General features: G+C 44.0%; 1 protein-coding gene across 43 annotated transcripts in view; it reads right to left on the bottom strand.

Moving 5' to 3' along the window:
• Nucleotides 1-16029, bottom strand: part of SYTL3 (synaptotagmin like 3) — a 117788-nt gene that overhangs the window by 67656 nt on the left and 34103 nt on the right. For 42 of the 43 annotated variants that reach the window (XM_063813605.1, XM_054686457.2, XM_016956552.4 and 39 more), the window contains one exon: nucleotides 10768-10832. In XM_063813605.1, the coding sequence (XP_063669675.1) occupies nucleotides 10768-10832 (65 nt within the window). Of the gene's footprint in view, nucleotides 1-7739; nucleotides 7821-10767; nucleotides 10833-16029 lie in introns of those variants that run through there. The other variant, XM_016956562.4, reaches the window with a different exon arrangement.

The following is a 16029-nucleotide window of genomic DNA, read 5'->3' as shown; positions in this document are numbered from 1 at the left end:
CAGCCTGGGCAACACGGCAAAACCCTGTCTCTACCAAAAAGAAAGAAAGAAAGAAAACGAAAAGAAAGAAAGGCTGGATTCAGTGGCACACCTGTAATCCCAGCACTTTTGGAAGCCGAGGCAGGTGGATCATTTGAGGTCAGGAGTTTGACACCAGCTTGGCCAACATGGTGAAACCCCATCTCTACTAAAAATGCAAAAGTCAGCTGGGTGTAGTGGCATGCACCTGTAATCTCCACTACTCAGGAGGCTGAGATAGGAGAATCGCTTGAAGGGAGGCAGAGGTTGCAGTGAGCCAAGATCGCACCACTGCACTCCAGCCTGGGTGACAGAGTGAGACTCCATGTCAGCAGAACAAAACAAAACAAATTAGCCAGGTGTAGTGGTGCATGCCTGTGATCCCAGCTACTTGGGGGGCTGAAGTGGGAGAATTTCTTGAGCCAAAGAACTTGAGGCTGCAGTGAGCCAAGATCCCGCCACTGTGCTCCAGGTTAGGTGACAAAATGAGACGCTGTCTCAAAAAAATAAAACAAAAGTCTATGTAAAATTTTTAAAATTTTTATCTGGGAAATAAACATGACTTCATAAAGACATCCTCTTAGGAGTATAAGCACACATAAACTACGGACTCCATTTGTAATTCAAAGAAAGCTTTACAGAATCATCCTTGTGGAATCCATTTGATGAATTGCAGGGATGAGGGGTGTTTACTGAGCAAACCAACGGAGAGGAGAGGCAGGCAGGGCACTGGGATAGAGTCAGCTACGTATTGACTGGCACCTGCTTCTTTTTTTTTCTTTTTTTTGAGACGGAGTCTCGCTCTGTCGCCCAGGCTGGAGTGCAGTGGCACGATCTCGGCTTACTGCAACCTCCACCTCCCAGGTTCATGCCATTCTCCTGCCTCAGCCTGCCGAGTGGCTGGGACCACAGGCGCCCACCACCACGCCCGTCTAATTTTTTGTATTTTTTTTTTTTTTTTTTTTTTTTTTTTAGTAGAGACGGGATTTCACCACGTTAGCCAAGATGGTCTCCATCTCCTGATCTCGTGATCCGCCCTCCTTGGCCTCCCAAAGTGCTGGGATTACAGGCGTGAGCCACCGCGCCCGGCCTGGCACCTGCTTCTTTTAACTCATGAGCCTGAGTGTTTCAAGCCCACACAGCCAATCTGATGCCGTCCTCATAACCCTGTGATGGGACAGATCATGTCTAAACTGCCCAGGCAGAAGAATACAACTTGGAAAAGTCACTTGAAGAACTCAATCACGTTTACTGCTGGGAGGGAGGGATAAAGGTCATTTTCCTTCATAATTATAAGATACAATAATTAACCTGGTTAGTTACATGATGAATCATTGAGAGCATTATCAAAGGCTATGTTAAGCCTTAGCCTTTCTAAATTATTTTATTTCCCTATTAGAAATACAGTGAAAGTCTGAGTAGACTGCTTATCTGTTACATTTAACCATTTTTTTTTCTTTTTTTCTTTTTTCTTTTTTTTTGAGACAGAGTCTCGCTCTGTCGCCCAGGCTGGAGTGCAGTGACACAATCTGGGCTCACTGCAAGCTCCAGTTCCCAAGTTCCCACCGTTCTCCTGCCTCAGCCTCCCAAGTAGCTGGGACTACAGGCGCCCACCACCACGCCCGGCTAATTTTTGTGTATTTTTAGTAGAGACGGGGTTTCACCGTGTTAGCCAGGATGGTCTCGATCTCCTGACCTCGTGATCCGCCCGCCTCGGCCTCCCAAAGTGCTGGAATTACAGGCATTAAGAAATTACAACTATTTCTTAACTTAAGAAAGTTTAATATTGGCCGGGCGCGGTGGCTCACGCCTGTAATCCCAGCACTTTGGGAGGCCGAGGCGGGCGGACCACGAGGTCAGGAGATCGAGACCATCCTGGCTAACACGGTGAAACCCCGTCTCTACTAAAAATACAAAAAATTAGCCAGGCGTGGTGACAGGTGCCCGTAGTCCCAGCTACTCAGGAGGCTGAGGCAGGAGAATGGCGTGAACCCGGGAGGCGGAGCTTGCAGAGAGCCGAGATCACATCACTGCACTCCAGCCTGGGCGACAGAGCGAGACTCCGTCTCAAAAAAGAAAAAAAAAAGTTTAATATTAATATTGTCATCGTTTGGCTTTTAAGCTTGTACATCAAGTAACAGAATGTCATGGTTGTTAAAAAAAAGAAAAAAAGTAAAAGATGTGCATTTACAGGGAGGAGCCAGAAGAGGGCATCATTTCTATACGCTTAGCAGATGACAAAAGAGGAGAGATGAATTTTCAGCTTGTTTTCTAGTTATTAGTGATCTAAAAAAGTTCTATCATAATTGTTTACTAATTTTGTTACTTTACTTAAAGTACATTAAAAAGTTACTTGGGGAACTGTTAAACAGTCACTTTTTTATTTTTTCTTTTGAGATGGAGTCTCAGTTGCTGCCCAGGCTGGATGCAGTGGCATGATCTTGGCTCACTGCAACCTCCGCCTCCCGGGTTCAAGCGATTCTCCTGCCTCAACCCCCCGAGCAGCTGGGATTACAAGCGTGTGTCACTATGTCCAGCTAATTTTTGTATTTTTATTAGAGACAGCGTTTCACCATGTTGACCAGGCTGGCCTCAAACTCCTGGCCTCAAATGATCCTCCCACCTCATCCTCCCAAAGTGCTGGGATTACAGGCATGAGCCACAGCCCTTAGCCAAACATTCACTCTTGAACCTCATCTGGCCCCACCAAATTAGAACCTGTGTGTGTGAGGCCAGGAAGGTCGAATTTGAATCAGTTTGCAGCTGATCCTGGAGCGTGGGTCCAGGAACCACATTAAAAACCCTCTGCACGGATTGCCAAATGCCCGTGGATGGAGGCACAGAAGGTGATGACGCCAGGTTGTCCTGGGGAGCTTCCTAAAGGCAAGAGAGCCTATGAAGGTCTGGGTGCTTTGATAATTCGAATGCACTACAGATGAACCACCACGGTGGCATCAAAGAAATTATTTTAAGACCACAAAACTAAATATCAAGTTATGAAATTTTAGGGGAAAAAGCCAGCCTATAATCAGAAAAATTTTAAAATAAATCAAAATATTTAAAATTTTTTGTACTATCGCTCTACAAAATGAAGAACTGAGGCTCATTTTTTCTTGTTTTTTAAATTGTTTTAATAGTTGAAAAAATAGCACAACACATATTACCACAATTTATTATTCTTCACTGGATTCTTATAGCTTGTCTACTTCCAAGGAAATCTGGGGGGCATTTTATCTTAAATTGCACATATCCAATAAGATCATCAAAAGAGAAATGAGTAAAAGCTAATAAAAAGGAAACTGGGTGCAGAGGGTGTAATGATTCCTGGAATTACTGCAACTGAATGTTACATTTAGCTTTAGGTTTCCCCATGCCAAAAAGGGAAGGAAGTCTACATTTGTAAGGTGCCTACTCAGTGCTGGGCACTGACAAGGGACACTACTCCCTCTAACAGCACTTTTTGTGGCCAAATGAGCAGATCCCTGCTCAATTTATTTATTCACTTATTCCTTTACTCATAGCTCCTGCTCTCAAACATTCAAAATCTGGCTAGGGCCAAATTGCCAAGAGTTGCAGGTGAAGGAGAGGGCACCGTGTGTCCTCTATGAGACAGCACCCGCTGGAGCGCAGGGCTGGGCACAAGGAGAGTGGTGCCCCACGCTGTGCCAATCAGTGGCCCTGGGTTACAACGCAATGGGAAAGGGAATGGTTATGTAACAAATGGTACCAGGAACATCAAGGATTGGGAGGAAAAAAAATTAGATAGGGCCTCCTGATGATTGTAAAGAGTTAACATGGTGGCTCAGGCCTATAATCCCAGCACTTTGGGAGGCCAAGGCAGGCGAATCACTTGAGGCCAGGAGTTCAAGACCAGGCTGGCCAACATAATGAAACCCCGTCTCTACTAAAAATACAAAAATCAGCCGAGCATGGTGACATGTGCCTATAATCCCAGCTACTTGGGAGGCTGAGGCAGAAGAATCGCTTGAACCCAGGCGGTGGAGGTTGCAGTGAGCCAAGATTGCACCATGGTACTCCAGCCTGGGTGACAGAGTGAGACTCTGTCTCAAGGGGAAAAAAAAAAGAAGTTAAGTAAAAATTAGAAGAAAATTAATGTGGATATTTAACCTATCACAGGATAAGGAAGAAGTCTCGAAGCATAAAAGCAAAAGAAATTATACAGGAAAAGGAGATTTGCCTACAAGCAAACAAAAAACTTCTTTGTGTTAAAAACAAAATTATAAAGAAGGCCATGTACTAGGAAGATAACATGCAACTAACATGATTGAAAAGGACTAATCGCCTTCACATACCAAGAACATCTACAGAAGGTTGAAAAGTGGAAGATACTCAATCTTATTCGTGATGAGATGAATTCAAATCAAAACGATGAGAAAACCATTTTGCATGACCAATGTTGTTTTGCCAAACTGATAAAGTTATCTGTTGGTTTGCATGTTGGTTTATTTTCAAGGATAATTCCACACCCTTTCTAAAGGAGGCAACATTCCTAACCTTCATCTTGTTCTCTTTCTAGAAATATTCAGAGATGTGCCAAAGAGATATCTACAAGGATATTCTTTGCATTATTCTCATTTTAATAACATTATAAACTTTCAAAAATGCAACAGAAAACTGGAAATCCCCTAACTATCCAACAATAGTTATTTGGTTAAACAAATGATGACACATTCCTATGACGGGGTGAGATACACTCATCAGAAATCATATAGCCAACGATATTTATGGACACTGAAAATGTTCCTTATAAATTATTACATGAAGAAACATTAGGATAAAACTGTACATGCAATTTGATTTCAATTATGTAAATATATTAGCCTGACTCATGTGAAATTGCCTCTACTCAATAATTTTTTGCCTAAAAATACCAATTTCTTATGGTTCAACCTAAATACTTTTAAAAAGTCTATGTATATGTGTGTATACACACACATATATCCACACATACAGATATGCACCCACAAGCATAGATACATACACTCACAAAAGAACAGAAATAATATATACTAAAATGTCAAGAATTGTTCTCTGGGTGAAGCTGCTGTATTTTTAACATTGCTCTTTATGATTTTCTTCATTTTCTAGGTTTTAATTTTTTAATTTCATTTCATTTTTTAAGAGACAGGATCTCACTATGCTGCCCAGGCTGGTCTTGAACTCCTGGGCTCAAGCGATCCTCCTGCCTTGACCTCCAAAAATGCTGGGGTTACAGGCATGAGCCACTGAGCCTAGCATCTAGTTTATTACATGAATGTAATTTGAAATCATGCTTCAAAACTCAGAATGTAATGGGGGCCAGAGTGTGGGAAGAAGGAAATTTGTGTACCCTGCCAGCCTGTTGTAAATAAGCACACACTCCCAGAGGGTAATTTGGCAAAACATCAAAAGCCTTTCAAGTATTCATACACTTGACCAATCATTCTTCTAAGAATTTATCCCCCCAAAATAAACAGACATGTCAAGATACCTGTACAAGACGTTCATCACAGAGTTATCTATAACATGAAAAATCAAATATGGTGATATACTCACAGACACTCGGGAACAGGTTAAATAAACTACAGTGCATATATTTGGTGTATTTTATGGAGTCATCAATACATTTTGGAAGAAGTCTTAATAACATAGGAAAATGTTTATACCAAGTTGAATTGTAAAAGCAAAATAAAACCACATAGAGTGTGATCACAATACATTTGAAATTGGATAAGTCTATCTGTGCACACACATATACACAGGCTCACCTAGAGAGAAGGCTGGGAGTGTGCAGGTGTGTACAAGTGCATGTAATTTACACTAATTTGAGACTGTGGTAGTATTTCCATTGCATCTACATACTATTCTGTGTTTCCCAAATGCTTGCAACGTTTGCATTACTTCTGTAATCAGAAAGTAAGTAACTTCCTTTCAAAGAGAAAAGGAAGCTCCCTCTCTTCACAGAATAGAAGATGGACCAAGGGGGAAGCAGATTGGGTCAGTGGGAACCAGTTAGGAGCTGCTACGTTGGAAGTGAGAATGAAGGGCAGAGGAAGATTCCAGAGACTCAGGAGGCAGAAATGTCAGGATTTGCTGACTGACCAGATGTAGCGGCAGAATGAGGAACAAAGGAGTCCAGTTTGATTCTCAGATCTGTGGATTTGGAGACAGAGTGAGAGGTGTCGCCATTCTCCCAAAACAAGGAACACAGGATTTGGTAGCACACAGACAGTCCCAGTGATTCTTGCTTCCTGATATTCAGACCCTTTGTCCCCTCTGACTAGGGCTGACCTGTGGGACCCATAGGGCATAGCAGAAATGACAGGGTGTGGCTTCTGAAGCTAGACCATAAAAGATATTGTGGGGCTCTGCTTTTCTCTCTCTTGGATCACGTGCCCTGGGAGAAGCCAGCCGCCATGTCATGAGGACACTCAAGCAGCCCTGTGGAGATATCCCCATGGTGAGGAACCAAGTCCTCCTCCCAACACCAGCAGTCACTGGCCAGGTATGAGGGTAAGCCTCAAGAGCACAGATCCCCCAGCCCCAGGCGAGCCTTCCACTGAAGACAGAAACTGTCAAAGAATGTTACTTGATTTATGTCACTAGGTTTGAGGGGAATTTGCTATACAGCAATAGATAACCAGTGCGTGGAAAGAGGCACAGATTGGAGCTGTCTGTACACTTTTGTGGTTTAAACCACCATCTAGTTTTTCTAACTTCTGCTCAGGATATAGAGGGCTGGAAAGAGTATTGCCGGTACCATGACAACAAAAACACTAGAGAACATGCAAAACCACTTTTTCCGGAACACATCAGAGAATTGAGGTTGCAGTTGCCTCCCTATTAGGGTCCAATGGGGGCTTCCAGAGGGAGACCAGGGCCAGGAGGAGGGAGAAGGGGCTCACGCCTTCCTTCCGACCTGTGTCTGGCCAGCATCAGCTCAACAGGGTCGGAGGGTGTCTGCCTCCTGCAGCTGCTAGCTCTGTTCTCTCACTATTCCCTTTTTACCTCCAATTCCTGTCTAACCAATCCCTAAAGTAAATTCTTATTCAAATAACCAGACAGTTTCTATTTCCCTAAGTGGATCTTAACTGCTACAGCACAAATTCAATTCAACACCTCAATGACTGCACCTGGTTCTCTTTTAGGGCCACAAATAGGAGCGTGGTGGAATTCCTGCCTGTCCACCTAAACCTCTGTCACCTGATCCTTGTTACCTTTCCTGACTCACCCACTGCAAACTCCACCCAACCTGGTCTGGCTCATAGCACTACTTGTGTGCTCCTAACCTGGCATTTCCCCCCATAGTTCCATGCCTCTTACCCCAACTCTACTGAAACAGGACAATGGGAAAATGAGGCACCTTGGCATTTGAGGAAGCATTGTAGAGAAGGAGGGAAAGTTGGGGCTTTTCTGGTGTTTATTTTGTACATTGATAGAAACGACATCAGCAAAAAAGAATGACTTATGCTTAGGTTGATCTTCCTGACCCTGGTTTGTTTGTCCTTACTGATGTTTTTATTCTTGAAGTTACAAGGCAAGAAAGAAAACCCTAAGACACCAGTCTCACCTCTTTCCTAATTCCCTTTTTATCTTAAGTCACCTTGATAACATACTTCTCCTACTCACTCAGGAGACATGAAGTGCTGAAAAGATGACAAGATGGTAACGTGTGTGCACACACACACACATACATTCATGCACATATGAAAACTACTTACCTGAAATAATGATGCTAGAACGTCCAACGATGTAGAAAACGTTTTCAGTGAAGCAGATGTCTGCACTGAGTTGGCATTGAGAAATGACAAACTTCACCTCCTACAGCACTACTGTTTATAAGCTAGGAATTGATGTGGAAAAGGGTAGACTCTACCTTCTGAAGAAGGCTCCAGCCCACCAACAAAAAGGTTTTGTTTTTGTTTGTTTGTTTTTGAGATGGAGTTTCACTCTCGTTGCCCAGGCTGGAGTGCAATGGCATGATCTCGGCTCGCAGCAACCTCCGCCTCCCAGGTTTAAGCAATTCTCCTGCCTCAGTCTCCTGAATAGCTGGGATTACAGGCAGGTGCCACCATGCCCGGCTAATTTTGTATTTTTAGTAGAGACGGGGTTTCTCCATGTTGGTCAGGCTGGTCTCGAACTCCCAATCTCAGGTGATCTGCCCACCTCGGCCTCCCAAAGTGCTGGGATTACAGGTGTGAGCCACCGGGCCCGGTCAAAAAAGTATTTTAAAGAAACACAAAAGTGGCCGAGTGAAGTGTCTCATACCTGTAATCCCAGCACTTTGGGAGGCCAAGGTGGGCAGATCACTTGAGGTCAGGAGTTCAAGACCAGTCAACAAGGTGAAACTCCATCTCTACTAAAAATACAAAAATTAGCCAGACATGGGGCGTGTGCCTGTAATCCCAGCTACTCAGGAGGCTGAGGCAGGAGAATCCCTTGAACCCAGGAGGGGGAGTTTACAGTGAGCTGAGATCATGCTACTGCACTCCAGCCTGGATGACAGAACGAGACTCCGTCTAAAAAAAAAAAAAAAAAAAAAAAGAGAGAGAGAGAGAAACATAAAAGCAATAAAAACAGAAAAAAGTCCTGTGCCGCAGCTGCTTTGCCAAGGTCACACATTCCACATGGGATGATGGCACCCCTAAGGGGACAAAGATTGGTAGCAAATCTTAGCTATTTCAACAGTCTGTGGCTCTCCAAAAGGCCTCAGTACATAGATATATGATATGTGTGATATCAAAATGTTATGGTAGCAACTTTGAAAAAGTCTCTAAAAAGGCTATGTGGGGTAGGGGAGAGGGTGGCGGTAAGAAGCTGTTGAGAAACACTGGCTTAGAGGAAACAGCAACCCTGCCTCATTCCATTGCCTGACATGACCCTTAGTATTAGTTTTTTCCTCCAGGTTTCCAATAAACTTGGCAGAAGCAGCATTTTTTTTTTTTAAGAAGAGCCAGGAATATAAACCATGGGATAATTTAGTACCGACCAAATCTACACCTGGGCAAATCCACCCTTTATAAAAGCTGAATATCAACCCAAATGAATGGCTTCCTTTACTGCCAACAAACTTTTGGGTGAGGTTCTATGGCTTATTTCCCTACCTGCAAATTGCCACTTTTTCTAGAAAAGAGCCACCGCTGCCCTCTGAGTCAGGCTGTGAGTCTAGGTCCCCATGATCACATCACAGAGGAGGGGTGCTGCCCGCATCCCTGATACAGTCAGATGTGGTTCCCACAGCACCTGCCCGCACTCCACCGTGACGGAGCCTGTGTGCGCCTTTGTCCTGATGCCTCATCACAGCTCTTCCGTGATCAAAGCAAAAATCGTTCTCTCCACAGTTCCAGGTCCCAGCTACTAATTACACCGGCACACCATACATTGCAAATACTTTTGAAAAAGAAAATAAACTTTTAATGTAAAAAACACAAGCCTCCTTTAAAGCATCAGGCCTAGAGAGACACTGAAATGAGCCCGCAATCACGTCCCCCAACTTGGGCTAATCATTTCAAAGCCACTTGCTCTATGGACTCTAGATTGAGTGTCACCACCAATAGCCATACATTATCCTAACAATGCCACACACTGGACACCATCACCCACAGCCTATAGCTCAGCAATGGATAGCCAATCATGAATCAATGGTATTTCCGTAAACCCACGAGAATTCCTGAAAACCAGCTTTTGTAATCGCCCCTCTCCTGATTCACCCTTCTCTCCTTTGTTCTCCAGAGCCCTTGAAAGTGTTTCCTGGGATGCAGACCTCAGCCTTGGCCCAGATAAACTCTCCACCTATATTAGTTTTGCCTCAGTTTCCTTCTTTAGGTCAACATCTCATTATAAGACATTCACAGTATACGGACAAAATGCTTCCACCCATATTACTGCAACATGCGCTCACTCCACAACCATCAACCTCTGCTCAGTTCAAACGCTCTTCACTCACTGTGGTCCTCACTGATTCAATCATCTTGCTCAAGTATTATAAACAAGGTATTGTGCTTTGGTGCAATACGGGCTAACAAGATTTTAAAATCACAGTTACTGCTTGTAGAGAAACAGAAGTGCACAAACAATGCTACAATATAAGGAACTTTGCAACAATTACAGAAGAGAATTACAAACCCAGCACTGATGGTGTTTCAGAGGAGGGGACATCACGCCTAGAAGCAGGAAGCCAGGCAAACCTTGTGGTGCACGAGCCTTAAAGAATGGGGCCAACCTGGCTGGGCCCAGTGGCTCACGCCTGTAATCCCAGCACCTTGGGAGGCCGAGGCGGGCAGATCACGAGGTCAGGAGATCGAGACCATCCTGGCCAACATGGTGAAACCCCGTCTCTACTAAAAATAGAAAAATTAGCCGACTGTGGTGGCACGTGCCTGTAATCCCAGGTACTCGGGAGGCTGAGGCAGCAGAATCGCTTAAACCTAGGAGATGGAGGTTGCAGTGAGCCGAGATTGTGCCACTGCACTCCAGCCTGGCGACAGAGCAAGACTTCGCCTCAAAAAAAAAAAAAAAAAAAAGGAATAGGGCCAACCTCAGAGGTGGAAATGCAGCGGAGGGAAGAGTAGCGAGCAGAGGGAATGAGCAGCGTGAATTACAGTGAGAGCATCAGCAAATGGAACGGCAAGACATAGGGGCCCGCAGACTACACCCATCATGTTGCTTATATTCCAAAGTCTTAACATCAAATATTTTAAAACTAGGAATAGATCATTTTACTTTACTAAAAAAGTAAAGAGCATTTACCTCCAGTTGGAAATTTCTTGGCTCGTTCCTCATAGAACCATTCTCCAGTTTTTATTTTGACATTCCTGAAAAAATGAGCAGAAAGGAAGCTTCAGAGAGAGAAGATATGAATAGTGCTATATTTACCCCTTTTAAGGGTTAGGTAAGGTCACAAAATATTAGTCTTGCAATGGACCTCAGCAATCAATTTCCTGGCTTAAACACTTAAATTTACAGATTCCCCATAGAGGCGAAGTGATTTCAGTATCAGCAGCAAAGCCGTGCAACTCCCACCGCCATGTGTTTTATCTTGCATGTCATACGTACGTTCAATGTATAATATGTGAATATGGGCCAGGTGTGGTGGCTCATGCCTGTAATCCCAGCACTTTGGGAGGCCGAGGCAGGCGGATCATGAGGTCAGGAGATCAAGACCATCCTGGCTAACACGGTGAAACCCCGTCTGTACTAAAAATACAAAAAATTAGACGGGCATGGTGGCGGGCACCTGTAGTCCCAGCTACTCGGGAGGCTGAGGCAGGAGAATGGCGTGAACCCGGGAGGCGGAGCTTGCAGTGAGCTGAGATCACGCCACTGCACTCCAGCCTGGGCAACAGAGCCAGACTCCGTCTCAAAAAAAAAAAAAATAAAAGTGAATGTTAAGCATATTAACATATACTTGTGCCCAGCACGAATCCAGTACTTAATATTTTGTGAACAAATACACAAAGAGAAACAAAATTATTATCATCAAAATGACCAATGTATCAGCCAGGCGCGGTGGCTCACGCCTGTAATCCCAGTACTTTGGGAGGCCGAGGTGGGTGGATCACTTGAGGTCAGGACCAGCCTGGCCAACATGGCAAAACCCTGTCTCTACTAAAAACACAAAATTAGCCAGGCATGGTGGCACATGCCTGTAATCCCAGCTACTCGGGAGGCTGAGGCAGGAGAATTTTCGCTTCAACCTGGGAGACGGAAGTTGCAGTGAGCCGAGATTGCACCATTGCACTCCAGCCTGGGTGACAGAGCAGGCCTCCATCTCAACATCACCACAAATGACCAATGTATCATGTCAACTGTGGGACGCTCTTGGCATGAGTGATGGGCTACAGGAAAACTCGATGTTATGCATTGGGCTTGGAGGGAGATCAGCTGTAGGTTAAGCTAAGGTTAGTTTGTGTTTACGACATTCTCCAAGAGCCCACAGAGCAGGGTTACCTGAGAAGATTCTTGGGAGGACCTGAAGTATGGCATATGGGATCAATGTGTGTTGATGGAGATTTGGGGGCTTAAATCTGAGTGGACAACTTGTTTTTGTTGTTGTTGTTGTTTTTCTGGTGGCCCAGGCTGGAGTGCAGTGGCACGATCTCAAGTCACTTCAATCTCCCCCTCGTGGGTTCAAGCGATTCTCCTGCCTCAGCCTCCAGAGTAGCTGGGACTACAGGTGCCCGCCACCACACCCAGCTAATTTTTGTATTTTTAATAGAGATGGGTTTTTGCCATGTCAGCCAAGCTGGTCTCGAACTCCTGACCTCAGGCGATCCACCTGAGCAGACCACTTGTGAATCAGGGGAAAGGAGTCCTGTTTGGCCCACTGGTCTGACAGCAGCTCCCTACGGCAGGACTTTAACTCCTACCATCTTAGTCACATGCATGACAGCACAGAGGGCACTCGAGACGCTAACTGCTCCAAACTGACGTCCTAACATGGGTTTTCCTCTTGGTTTTCTGGGGGAATCCATACTCAACCTCAATCTCAGAAAGGCAGAATTGTTAATATCCTTTTAGGATATAAAAAGGCAAACATGTAAATATTATAAGATCTTCACATCCTTAAAATAATGTGCCACAAAACTGGCCAATTCCTTTGTTATGCAAATTTAAGAAAAAAATTAAAACTTCAACTCATGACTAATTCTCTTCTACAAATTACAGTATTGACTGAAATAAATTCTCCATTAGGTTCTTTCAGGCTATATATGAACTCAAGTGGATTTTTTAAAAAATTAATGCTTGCTAATGTAAGTAAAATCACAAATATATGCCAATCTGCACGTTTTTCAAAATATGCTATCTTTCTCTATGAAGTGCTAGTAATTGTCAGAAGACATCAACTAACTTTCTCTCCTTCACCTGGTTAGACACTACTATTTTCTGATTAGTACGTAAATGATTACTACCAATACTTAGTGACTAGAACAAGGAAAATATAGAGAGAGCATTCGTGCCACCACACCTGGCTGATTTTTGTGGTTTGTTTTTTTTTTTGTTTTTTTTTTTTTTGTGGAGACGGGGTTTTGCTATGTTGCCCAGGCTGGTCTCAGACTCCTGAGCTCAAGTGATCCACCTGCCTTGGCCTCCCAAAGTGCTGGGATTACAGGCATGGGCCACAGCATCTGGCCTATAACAGAATTTTGGTAATCAGTCATTACCATTCAGAGCCAAAAATATATAAAGTGTACAACTGTGATATGTCTCTACAGAGACAGGGAAAAGTTTGCATCCATAAAGTCAGAAACTCAATTATCTAATCCCCTACATCAACACAAAACACCTTAAGGCAGTCTCAGCCTCTAGACAGAAGTTGTCCCCTGGAGCACTTGTGGGAAGCAGAACATAAAAAATCAGGGCAAGTCTAGAGGGAGTAATGGGTGGTAAATTCCCATGCCCTTGAAGGGCTGCACCTCTCCATATTCAATTTCTAAAGATGCCTCTTCAGTCCTGGCAAACAGAACAAGGTCTAATCCTTAGAGGAGGGGACAGGAAAGCAAATCCAAAGGGCAGGAATTACAAGGCCCCCGCCTGATAAACGCACCTTACTTGCAGAATTGCCTTTCTGGTGAGTGACCCATTTCAGCTCATCTCCTCTCTCACATGCTCCAGCCCGTTACCATTGGGCCCAAAATATCCATATCTGAGATGCTACAGTCGACTGAGCTAATCAGACAGAGGGACAACATCGATAAGTAAACACACACACAGGCAGACATACAATCACAGAAAATGAAAAACAGCTAAGGCGAGGGAAGAGCAAAAGGTGAAAGCACCTAAGTGAATGAACAATGCGAATCATTGAAAGGACTCCAGCCCTGGTTTCAGAACCTACACAAGTAGTAGATAAATTAAAATCCTAGTCACCCAGCGCGAATCATCTAATAGAACCATCTAATCTCATTTAATTCCAACTGATTACTTGCGCAGTTTAAACAGGAGCTAATTTGGCATAGAGAGATTTGGGCACAAACTTGAGGATCTCTTGGGCCTATCTGTGATTAAAGAATAAAGTAAAAATACCACAGTATTTTTACCCCTAAACCATATGACAACCAGCACTTTTTGCATTTGAGGCTCTTTGCTTTGAATACTAGGTTTGGCCCGGGTGTCCATTACCCTTTCTTGCAAAATCAGTGGCTTCATAAGCAATTATTCCACAATATCTTTTGTAAGGACTCCCTGTCTGCACTAATCCCAAGACTTTTTTTTTTTCTTTGAGACAGGGTCTCATTCTATCGCCCAGGCTGGAGTGCAGTGGCATAATCTCGGCTCACTGCAGCCTCAACCTCCCAGGTTCAAGTGATCCTCCCTCCTCAACCTCCCAAGTAGCTGGGACTACAGGCATGCACCACCATGCCTGGCTAAGTTTTGTATTTTTTGTAGAGACAGGGTTTCACTATGTTGGCCAGGCTGGTCTTGAACTCCTGGCCTCAAGTGATCTGCCTGCCTTGGCCTCCCAAAGTGCTGGGATTACAGGTGTGAGCCACCACACCCGGCCTAATCCCAAGTTTACAAAGGAGGACCACTCATTGCCCTTAGAGTCTATGATAGAGGTGATAGATCCTGTAGTCTCTGTCCATGTTAGGGCCAACACAGGGTAGTGTGATTCATTAGTAACCAAAGAAAGCATCTAGCACTTCTTCCCAGGTGATTAAATCAGAATGAGGTTATGAAAGTTTCTTGGAAGATTTATGAGTTCAGCAATAAATTTGTGCCCTTAAACTTTTCAGAATCATGACTTACTTCTTTAAAAATTTTTTCAGTCAGCCCATAAATATATCTCAAAAGGCAAAAGCCTAGGGTGGTGGGGAGGGCCGAAGCTATAGAATCAGGAGACCTGATGCATGACTGACCTTCACATTAACTACATGAGGATCACTAGAATTACAAATGCCAAGCACTGGATGCCTAGATGGCTCTTAATAAACTTCTGGGGTTTTCAGCATCCATTTTCACAGCCCTGAATTCTGTTAATGCTGTCATTTCATTATCAAAGGAGAAATAACTGTTGAAAAACACTTGGCAAATTCTAGCACACAAACGTTCAATAAGATGAATGGAGGACCCCACCAGAAAATATTTTGACCTCATTACTAACACCAAGCAGTGAGCCAAACACACATGTTGTAATGCATCTTGCATCTAAATTGCTTGCATCTGCAGGTGGCTAAGCTACTGCATCTACCCTGTATGTTCCAAGAAAAGTCAGCATGATGTCCCTAGAGTTGCTTAACGTATTTTCACCATTCAACTGACAAGAAGTAGAAAATTGGTCCGCACAGCCAGGATTCTTCAAATCCCTAAAGAAGCACATCTCCTGTGCAGAACTGCTCTCCAACCAGTACCCCAGTGGCAAGGAGGTCTCCAGAGTCCTTTACACACATGAACTACAAAAACTTCAAATCAAGAAGTCGCATTGGTGGGACACATCTGTAATCTCAGCACTTTCGGAGGCCGAGGCGAGAGGATTGCTTGGACGCAGGAGTTCCAGACCAGCCTGAGCAACATCCCTACCAAAAATACAAGAATTAGCCAGACATGGTGGTGCACGCCAGTAGTCCCAGCTCCTCAGGAGGCTGAAGCGGGAGGACTGCTTGAGCCCAGGAGGTGGAATTTACAGTGAGCCAAGACTGTACCACTGCACTCCAGTCTGGGCAACAGTGTGAGACCGTCTCTCAAATAAAATTAAAACAACAACAACAACAAAAGCAGCAGCAGCAGAAGCTGCATATTGCAAAACTGAGATCAACCTATTTTTTTCATGATAGTTTGTCCAACTGCTCAGTAACTCCCAGCTAAATTAGTCCTATGCAAGCATATAGTTGGATTTTTATTTTTTTATTTCAATTTTTTTTTTTTTTTTTTGAGACAGAGTTTCATTCTTGTCACCCAGGCCGGAGTGCAATGACATGATCTCGGCTCACTGCAACCTCTGCCTCCCGGGTTCAAGTGATTCTTCTGCCTCAGCCTCCCAAGTAGCTGGGGTTACAGGCACCCACCACCACA

Source organism: Pan troglodytes, chromosome 5 (assembly GCF_028858775.2).
Source record: "Pan troglodytes isolate AG18354 chromosome 5, NHGRI_mPanTro3-v2.0_pri, whole genome shotgun sequence".
NCBI lineage: Eukaryota > Metazoa > Chordata > Mammalia > Primates > Hominidae > Pan > Pan troglodytes.
This window is presented reverse-complemented; position numbering and strand designations above follow the sequence as displayed.